The sequence below is a fragment of the Lactuca virosa genome, chromosome 2, assembly GCF_052849685.1.
Source record: "Lactuca virosa cultivar CGN04683 chromosome 2, Lactuca_virosa_CGN04683_v6, whole genome shotgun sequence".
Lineage (NCBI taxonomy): Eukaryota > Viridiplantae > Streptophyta > Magnoliopsida > Asterales > Asteraceae > Lactuca > Lactuca virosa.
This window is the reverse complement of record NC_136427.1, coordinates 275,313,204-275,323,969: the sequence shown is the minus strand read 5'-3', so window position 1 is coordinate 275,323,969 and position 10,766 is coordinate 275,313,204. Positions and strand designations below refer to the sequence as shown.

At 37.1% G+C, this 10,766-nt stretch overlaps 1 protein-coding gene across 1 annotated transcript; it reads right to left on the bottom strand.

The window, feature by feature from the left end:
- Window positions 1-5,786: 5,786 nt before the first annotated feature.
- LOC145161138 (protein disulfide isomerase-like 1-4) lies at window positions 5,787-9,583 on the bottom strand. Its single transcript, XM_079080589.1, has 12 exons — window positions 8,971-9,583; window positions 8,495-8,624; window positions 8,159-8,324; window positions 7,964-8,082; window positions 7,734-7,814; window positions 7,387-7,473; window positions 7,218-7,292; window positions 7,043-7,111; window positions 6,703-6,783; window positions 6,468-6,602; window positions 6,320-6,376; window positions 5,787-6,222 (listed from the first exon to the last, which is right to left on the bottom strand). Exons 1-12 carry the CDS (start codon window positions 9,507-9,509, stop codon window positions 6,070-6,072), a joined length of 1,692 nt encoding a protein of 563 aa, XP_078936715.1. The 5' UTR covers window positions 9,510-9,583; the 3' UTR covers window positions 5,787-6,069.
- Window positions 9,584-10,766: the final 1,183 nt, after the last annotated feature.

Sequence of the window (10,766 nt, the reverse complement as noted above, 5' to 3'; positions counted from 1 at the left end):
CAGATTCCAATTATGCTGATTGGGCACAGGAGATGCAAAATTTCCTGTTTGCAAAGAACAAAATAGAGTTTGTTGATGGAACTCTTGCAAAACCAGAAAAGGGGATTCCCGAATACATGCCGTGGATGCGGTGCGATGCCATGGTGAAAGGCTGGCTCGCCACCGCAATGGAGAAAACGATACGGGATAGTGTCAAATATTCTACGACTGCCTCACAGATGTGGAAGGATTTGCACGAGAGATTTGGCAAAGAAAGCTCACCAAGGGCGTACGAATTGAGACAAAAAATATCTGCTGCTCGACAAAACGGAACGACTGTCTCAACTTACTACACCAATCTGAGGTCCTTATGGGATGAGGCGTCGTCGATCTTGCCACTTCCGGTGTGCACCTGCAAGAATTGTACCTGCGAAAACGGGAAAAGGATCCTAGAGTACCAAGAAAAGGAGCGCCTTTATCAATTTCTAATGGGGCTCGACTCTGATTTCAACGTAATTAGAACCCAGACTCTAGCGACCAAACCGATTCCATCCTTGGGAGCGGTGTACCACCTGGTTGCAGAGGACGAGAGACAGAGATCTATTTCCGGTGAAAGCAGATCGGCGTCGGAGGCTGCAGCATTCAAGACCAGTCATGGGAAAAATCCGACTTTCAATCAGAAGAACAACTGGAAGATCCAGAAAGAGAAGAAGGAGAACGATTACTGTACTCATTGTAATCGCTCAGGGCATAAACGCGATGGTTGTTTTAAACTGGTGGGCTACCCAGACTGGTGGCCCAACAAGAAGACTGAAAAAGGGAAGTCCACGGTTGCATTTGCAGATACAGACTCTAGCCCAATCCCAGATTTAACAAAAGACCAATATCAAATGTTTGTGCGCCATTTTGCAAACGACGAAAAAGAAACTCCGGTACGAAGTGCGAACATGGCAGGTAAATCAAGTAATGAAGAGGACTGGGTCATCGATTCAGGTTGTACTGAGCATATAGCTTATATTCCTAGTCTTCTTAAAAATAAAACCAACACTCCTTTTGAATCACCAGTGGTCATACCCAATGGTGATTCTATTCCTGTCAAAGGCAAAGGTGAAAGTATACTCCCAGGGGGAGTAAAATTAGATGGAGTTCTTTGTGTACCGGATTTCAAATGCAACTTACTTTCGGTAAGTCGCATGACAAAAGACCTACAGTGTGCTATAACCTTTTTTCCCGACTTTTGTGTCATGCAGGCCCTCTACAAGAAGAACTTGATTGGAGCGGGTAGACGGGAAGGGGGGCTTTACCGGATGAGGTCAAATAAAGATAGATGAGCTATGTCGACAACTACAAGAACTTGGCACAAAAGGTTAGGCCATGCCTCGAAGGGAAAGCTTTCAAATGTTGATTTTCTTAAAAGTAGTTCAATTGAATTTTGCAATAAGACTTGTGATTCGTGTGCCAGAGCCAAACTTATAATAACCCATTTCCCGTTAGTAATAATAAAAGTAAATTTGCATTTGATCTTATACACTGTGACATATGGGGTGGTTATCGTGTACCGTCTTACACAAAGGCAAATTATTTTCTCACAATTATTGATGATCATAGTAGAGCAGTATGGGTTTTTCTCACAAAACACAAAAACGAAGCAAGTAAATGTCTTATTGATTTTCATAAAATGGTTAAGAATCAATTTGAGAAAAACATTAAGAAAATTAGATGCGATAATGGCAGAGAATTTACTTCAAATTTAATGCGCGATTTTTATAGTAAAGAAGGGATTTTATTAGAGACTTCATGCCCTCACACGCCTCAACAAAATGGCGTTGTTGAGAGAAAACATCGTCATCTGCTTGAAACAGCTAGAGCTATCCGTTTTCAAGCAAGCATACCAAAAAGATTTTGGGGAGAATGCATTTTGACAGCAGCCTACATAATCAATCGGCTCCTATCAAAGGTAATAGACAACAAAACTCCCTATGAATTAATTTGGAACGAGAAACCAAAATATGATCACATGAAAATTTTTGGATGTTTGACTTATCACAAAAACATGAACACTAAAGGTGATAAATTTGAAGAAAGAGGGAAACCGGGTATTTTCTTAGGCTACCCCTCGGGAACAAAAGGTTACAAAATTTTTGATATAAAAGAAAAGAAAATAGTCATTAGCCGAGATGTTATATTTCGTGAAAATATATTCCCATTCAAAGAAATAATTGTAGAAAATGACGAGCTGGATGAAATTCCATCTAAGGTTTTTGATGACATGACCCACGATCATGAAACCCAAATATTTGATGGTGGGTCCGCTGAAACAATTAATGAGCCCACTGAATTTTTAGCCCAAAGTGATCAGACTTCCGCTAGTGATTCAATTAATACCGAGAGCCCAAGCGCCGTTTTTGGGAGTCCACCTCAAACCGATGTGGACAATGATTCTGGTCCAGTGAATAATGATGGCCCAATGTTTCAGCCTGTCACGAGTCCGACTGAACAGCCAATCCATCAACCTTATTTTGATGACCTCGTTGAACCACAAAATTCAGAAAATCGAACTCGGAGCACTCGCACAAAATTTCAGCCTGCCAAATTTAAAGATTTTCTAGTAAAGCTACCCCCTTCCGTCAGTCACGATGCACCCGATTCCAATCAAGAAACTTCTACGGTACACCTTATTTCCAATTTCGTGTCTTATAATAATTTTACTCACAATCACAAAGATTTTTTAGTGGCCATTACTTCACATAGTGAGCCAACATCTTTTAGTCAGGCTTCAAAGGATGAGAAATGGCGTGTTGCAATGAAAAATGAAGTAACGGCTCTTGAACAAAATGACACATGGGAGATAATGTTGTTGCCAGAAGGAAAACGAGCCATAGATTCGAAATGGATCTATAAAATAAAATTCAAACCCGATGGCACTGTGGAAAGGTATAAAGCTAGACTTGTGGCGAAAGGTTTTACTCAAATGGAGGGTGTTGACTATCATGATACGTTTGCTCCAGTGGCGAAGCTTGTCACCGTTCGTACACTTTTAGCAGTGGCAGTCAAGAAGAACTGGTTCATTCACCAGTTAGATGTCAACAATGCCTTTTTGCACGGCGATTTGGAGGAAGAAGTGTACATGAAGATTCCTGAGGGAATTTCAGTTAAAGGTGATGATCGGGTCTGTCGCCTTAAAAAGTCTATTTATGGGCTCAAACAGGCTTCAAGAAATTGGTACCATAAGCTTACCAAGTTTCTTCTTAGCCTTGACTTTATGCAATCCAAAGCAGATCACTCCTTGTTCTTATGGAATAAAAATGGTGTTTATTTAGCTCTGTTGGTGTATGTTGATGATGTTATCCTTGTGGGGAATGATCTACAACAAATTCAACGAACAAAAGACTTGTTGCATGAAGCTTTTACTATAAAAGATCTAGGAGAGTTGAAATACTTTCTTGGAATTGAAGTGACACGAATGAAAGATGGGTTAGTTTTAAGTCAAAGAAAGTATGTCTTAGATATTCTTAAAGACAGCGGGATGTTAGGATGCAAGCCAAGCTCTTTTCCCATTGAGCAAAATTTGAAGCTTGATAAAGGAGAAAAGGAAAAACCAGTGGATGCTACTCAGTATAGACGTCTTGTTGGAAGATTACTATATCTTCAGGCTACTCGTCCAGATGTTACCTATTCAGTTAATGTCATCAGTCAGTTTGTTTCAGATCCAAGGCAAAACCACTTGGATGCCTTAACAAGGGTCTTGCGTTACTTAAAGGGAACAACGGGGCAAGGTGTTCTCTTGCCTAAAAGCGGTGATCTCAGTCTAACAGCCTTTTGTGATTCAGATTGGTTGGGATGTCCTTATACTAGGCGTTCGAGGACTGGGTACTTCATAATGTTTGGAGGTGCACCGGTTTCGTGGAAGACTAAGAAGCAATCTGTTGTTTCTCGCTCATCGGCTGAGGCTGAATATCGTGCCATGGCATCTACTGTGAGTGAAATTCTTTGGCTTCGTTGGTTACTTCAAGATCTTCGAGTCAACATACAAGACTCGACTCCTTTGTTTTGTGATAACCAGGCGGCTAGGCATATAGCAAATAATCCAGTGTTTCATGAACGCACCAAACACGTGGAGATGGATTGTTTTTTTGTTCGAGAAAGAGTTCTTTCAAAAGAAATCATCCCTATGAAGATCGACAGCAGACAACAAGTGGCCGACATTTTAACTAAAGGACTTGGAGCTCAACATCTTCTCTACCTACTTGGCAAGATGGGCATCATTAATTTACATGCTCCATCTTGAGGGGGAGTATTAGATAATATTTAATTTATGTTTAAAATTTAAGTTTCTTGATAACTTTTATCATGTTGAGCTAGATAGATTAGATTAGCTTTATCCGTTTTCTTTTCCTATAGTTTAGGAACTTTGTATCTTTTTAATCCCATTATGGGATCTGTCGATAAAGAGAAGAAAACAACAATTCAATACCATCAAATTTATGATGCTGCGATTAACTTTTTTAATTGGTTCGTTTTTAAATTTCGTAAACTAAAAGTTAGTTGGGTCGGGTGGACGCAAAACCTCTAATGTTTATTACTTTGTAATGTTCGTAGCTTATCCCTAGTTTTTTGTTTATATAATATTTAGCCGTTCAAAAAAAAATTATGAGAAAATATTGTTGAGAAACAATCAAAAAGTTACAACTTATCGTAATCGTTTTTTTATTCTTAGGACATTCATTCCCAATAACTTCTTTTTTCGAAAATGATTTTGGGAAACAACCATATTTTCCAACTATTTATAACATTTTTTTTTCAAAAATTCCAATATTTAAACAATTTTCATATTTTCGAAATATATATTTTTTTCTCTCTATCAAATTTTAGTTGTTACTTTTTCTCTTTTCTATTTTCTCCTATCTATTATATATTTCAATGTGTATCTACCATGAACAATGATATTAACTAGTACTGGTTCGAAAATTATAAACGAGTTTAAAACTCAATCCAAAAAGACGAAGAAAATTTTCGAAATTAGTAACATACGTTATGAAATTTGGTTATTGGTGTAAATTATCTTTTACTTTTTGTAGACCTACCTTGTTAGTCATTCACCGCAACATATTTTACATAAGTTCACGATTATGTTCCTTGAAAAATAAATAAAAGTCAAACGCATCCCCATAATTATCTTTTTTTTTTCTCGTATAAAAACAAAACAAAAGAAAAAATAATTAAACAAAACAAACTGATAAATTTAAACCCACATGACGAAACAAATCTGGCAACTTATAGCGACTCATAATTGAGATCTTCTAGCCGATGCCCCAAAACGTGCTCGCTGGATATTACTCCGGCGTTTCATGTACACAACAGTAGCAAACCCCATTAAACCAGCACCGGCCAAAACCCCAAGAGTTATCCCCGCCTTCTGTCCCCCGCTCAGTCCAGAAGACCCTCCACCATTATCCTTTGTCGGCACACCACCACCGCCTCCACCGCCTCCGCCTCCGCCAGTCGAAGGTGGTGGAACGACTGGCGGTGGTGGGATTGGTGCCGGAGGAAATGGTACTGGTCCTTGTGAAGGAGCCGAACCAGGTGCAAATCGCCACCAGTATGGAATTGGAGAGGGTGCAGGTGCTGGTGATATGGCCTGGAGTATTCTCGCAGAAACAAAAAGAACTAGAATGAAAAGGGGAAATGCTTGAAATTGTTTTGCCATTGTTGTATGTAAATGTAGTGTTACAAAATTAATCTCAAACGTGTTTTTTATATAAAAAAGATGTGATAAAAACTATGGTTTTGGCGACAAGAAAACAAAATGACAGGTAAATAGAATGGATTGGATAACCCGTCAAACAACACATAACAACAAAAACATAATACAATGTTTATATGTCGACAGGCTGAAAGATCATATATAAATATCCTATAAAGCTTTGACATTTTACACAAGTCAAAACGTAGTAAAAAAAAAAAAAAAAAAAAAAAAAAAAAAAAAAAAAAAACTGAAAATTTGACTTTCGAACTTTGACCACTACATTATTCGATTTTGGTAGCAACATATGCTAATTTTTGAAGTTAGAAGATATGGAACCTCATAAATCATAATTCATCCTTCAGATCTTGATTGCTACTTTCCTGTGTTGACTCGGGTTTCTGAGTCGACTCAGGTTTCTGGAGCTTGAAAGGGATAGCCGCGTGTTGCTTGAGAAACTTGTAGAAGGCTTTCACTGTTCTATCTGTATCAACTGTGATCTGCAAAACCCATGTTAAAATTTTTAATGAAAGAGTAGAAAAAAGAGAGTTTTTTAAAAAAATTGTGGATTTTGTTAGTTGTTTAACGGATACTTACCGGGTCAAAACTCTTATTGCCAGCGGGGAAGAAAAGAAGTGTCGGGAATCCATCAGACTGGAAAAGGACAAAGTGTAAAACATCAAGACCGTAAAAATCATGAAATACTACGGAATGGAATCACGAATTCCAATTCCATTAAAAGTACCTTGGCACGAGGGTGTTCATTTGTGGTGCCATCCATTTTGGCTATAACAAGGGAATCAATCCCTCTAAGATGTTTTGCAAGTTTATTGTATGTTGGTTCGAGTGCTTGGCAATGGCCACACCATGACGCGTATATCTAATATGAAAAAAAAAATGTAAATTATTTCATCATAATCATAATCATTATTATTATTATTATTTTTATCTTTTTAATGGTTTGACCAAAAAAAACGTACCTCTAGAAGAACATCCTTTGACTCGTCTAAAACTATTTCATCGAAGTTATTACCAACAACTATTTTTACATCCTCATCATTCTGGAATAAACAACATGAAGAAAGTTACAATTAAGAACATGACTTAATCTGGTAAGCTATAAATGGATGTTTCCTTTTTACTGATGCAGAAAGAACAACTTAATGAAGAAAGTCAGAGAAATCGAGCTTTCCTTATTAAGTCCTAACTTTCTTACAAATTGGCCCTCCATTTTTTTTAACTTTTATTGTCATTTTGAATTATTTTGTTAAACATCATTTATTCAGACAACATTTTATCCATACAGATAGAAATACTCACAGTCTCTGGGATTGGATCCGACTTGTAGAAGGGCTTGAGGTTGTCTTCTAGGAAATTTTCACCAAATGACTATAAGAAAACACATAGCAAGCAGTGTTTGTTATCTTTCATTTGTTTTTCTAATTTACATAAATCAATAACAACATGATCAAATGTTATGTTGCAAAGTGCAAACCTTGATGTTGTTCAAAGTCAACTCTCCTTCCAAAAAGAACTTTCTGGAATCTTCATTTCCAGTGAACGCTATAACCTGAATAAAAATGATGTCATGACATGATCATGTTTTAAAGGAAGTGAGGTGGAGAATGCATGATGATGATGATGATGATGATGGAAATACTCACTTTTGGAGCACTTCCTTCAATGCCAAAGTATTCTGCAACTGGTTTACCAGCATCTTCTTCGTCCATTGGAACGTATACAAAAAGAGCCTGTGTAAACAACCGAAGAATAAATGTAAGATTTGAACAAAAATGAAAAACATTATAGTATTGAAGCTTCAAGTCCATGTGATTAAATAAAGAGAGAACATGCTTAGAATGAGAGACCATAAGAGTTCATTGCAGCAAAGAGAAGTTTTCTTTTTTCATTTATGCAAGAATGATGGTTTCTTTACAACTAAATGCCAGGTTGTACATAGGTTCAGAAAGTAAAACAACTTTTTTCTCTTCAACGAATAGAATACACTAACCTTTCCCATAAAATATTTTGCTGCTTCTTGGAATATAGGAAGGTACTTCTCGGTTTCATTCAAAGTAGTAAAAAGAATCACCTGTCAAAGAACAAGATGTAAAACATATAAAAATTAAGCACCCTTTTGTTAGAATCAATAATCACATAAAAAGTTATGAATATAATCATATATAGTATTTGGTAGCACATACAAAGAAGGGTGATACCATTTATAAGCAAAAATTCTACCTGATTCTTGATTGGGTTCTCAAATACTTGTGAAGAACTTGCACGAGTGAAGTAAATCACAAGAGGGAGCTTGTTCTTTGAGACAAACTCTGTTATTGCGGAATTTACAAACTGACCCCCTGTAGTTTACATATTGGTTAAGATTTTGCAGGAAGTTTAGCGACTTGGAGAAGAAAAAATGGTAAGAAAACGAACCAAAGTGGCTAACTTTCTCGTCTTCCTTCTTTACCAATACCAAAGCTGGTCGTTTCCCTTTTGGGTCAATGTGGAAAAGCTTTGCCACATCAGCACTGGAAGTTTGGTAGAAGCTTACTTCATCTTCTTGTTTTGAAGCTGCAGCAAGTTCTTCACTATCTGGACCCTACACAAAAACAAAATTAATGATATGATGCAATGTTACATCTGTGGATATTCGACACAAAGTCGAACCCTTTAATGTTGCATTTACTTTAAGATTGAGGGTGCAACGTTTTAAACTCGCTAATAATTGAAAATTTAAGTGGAAAATTTCAAGTGTAAAAGAAGATGTACCACTAAATTTTCCACAAAGGCCACAACTACTGGTGATTCGCTGGTTAATATGCTTTCAGCTTCCTCGGTTGTGGTCAAATTGTGTAGACCAGGACCAATCTTCTTCTTCACCCAAGTCACAATAGCATCCCTATGAAGAAAGAAAGAAAAAAAGCACAAGAGCAATTATTTCTAAAATTCTACATTTATTTCTTGATAGATATCTTATATTAACCCAATTACAATTCCTCTTTGCTCAATGGATACAAAGCATGCTAGATGTACCAATTGCATTTCCGTTGGTGCTAATTGATCACAGATTTACCCCTCTTCTAATTTCCGTTTATCAAGTTAGGCAGACATGGAACTCCAGATTAGATCACAAATAGAAGTCACAAATGAATTGACTGTTCTTCACAGCAGAATCAAAGCTACAGACTATAATTTTTCAAGAAGATAAAATCAATTCACTACGAGAGAGATAGAGAGAGACTAACTTGTTCCTCGCACCGTTGTAAGGCTTATGAACACCGTCAATAAAGAATAACACAGTAGGATACCCTTCAACATTGTACTTTTGGGCCAGTTCAGTCTCCTCTCCAGCGTCCATCTTCGCCAGCGCTACCTCATCCGCCTTCAACTCCGTCGCCGCCGCCGCATACTCCGGTTTCAGAGCTTGGCAATGCCCACACCACGGCACGTAAAACTCCACCATGGCATACCTATTTTTCTCCAAGAAATCATGGAAATTTGACCCATTTAGCACCACTACATCACTCTCGTCGATCTCAACTTCGGGAGCCGATTCTGAATCTGGGTATTCTCCCTCCCCGTCTCCGAAATCATCCAAATCATCATAGTTCTCGAAATCATGGTCCTCGTAACCGTGAAGGGGTGATTCGGCGGCGTCGTGTTCATCTTCCTCTAGGAAACTAAGATCTTCTTCATCAAGATCATGGGTATCTTTGCAAGAAGTGTTGAAGCAAAGTAGAAGTAGAATTGACAGAGAAAGAAGAAGTGATCTCGTAGCAGCCATTGTAGCCGTTGAGACCTTGAAAACACACAGAGAGAGGGTAGAAGAAATCAAGAAAGTGTTGTAGCTTGTGAATTTGATGTGAATATGTGTACATCTAGCCCTTCGATGATTTTTTCAAAAATTCATTTCAGCCTATTAATTTTAAGAAATATCAGTTGACACCCAAACTTAACATTCCTTCCTTATTTAAGGCAAACTTCGTGTCCCTTGTTAGAAAGTATTTGGTAAAACATTTGATAATGTGTTGGAATATCACGTGCATGTATAAATCGCTAGTAACATAAACCAGAAAAGATGCATAACGTGCAACAACCAATTATTTGAAATATACATCGAATTAAATAAATATGAGGATTTTTACTAAAAAACTTAATTATATTTAAACAATATGGTGGAAAGGCAAGCTTAATAACGAATAGCTATAATGAGAATATGGAATTGAACTAATAAAATAAACACTTAAAATTTATTAAATTGGATGTAAAATGCAGTATATTTTGTTTCCTTATTTTGTGATGACAATCAAAACGTGGGTTAAAATAAACTATAAGTCTTCTCAAGAGCCAGGGACTGAAACTTATATGGTAAAAGTGAGGGGTAAAATGTGCATATTTGGTTCTATACATTTGATGCGAGAAAGTCGGTTGCATTTGCACTTCTTTCGCCGCTTCAGCGTTAAGGTTGATTATTTTTATGTCCGACGTGGCGACTAACGTTTGACCAAAAATGTCCATAGCATGTCCACTATAAATCTTCAACGAATAGGCGTCTGCCACGTTGTCATAGTGAGTCACGATGTCTGTGAGAAACGTTGATTTGACTTCCCGGAGATGGAAGTGGACCTGTCTTTAGGTACTGTTCCAGTTATGATCGTCGTTAAGTCAGCCGGGTGAAGCGTTGTTTAATTCGGTATTTTATGATATTAATTTTTTTAAATAGAAAGAAAATGTAGGATAATGTTTTGTCTCTCGTATATTATTTCAATTTCAACTAAACAAAAATTCAAATAACTGAAAATTACAAAAAAAAAAAAAATTACAGACAAATAAATGTGCTTAAAGATGTAATTGGCCAGTGGCGGACGCAGAAAGTTTTAATAGGGGTGACATTAAAAAAAAGTTTCCGAAAAAATCTAAATTAGTAGTGACACTCGGGGGAATACGAGAGCATGAAATGAATGGAAGGGGGAAGTTTACATATGTGAAATTTTGTTATTTACATGCTAAAACTTGTGATTACAAGTTTACAACTAAAAGA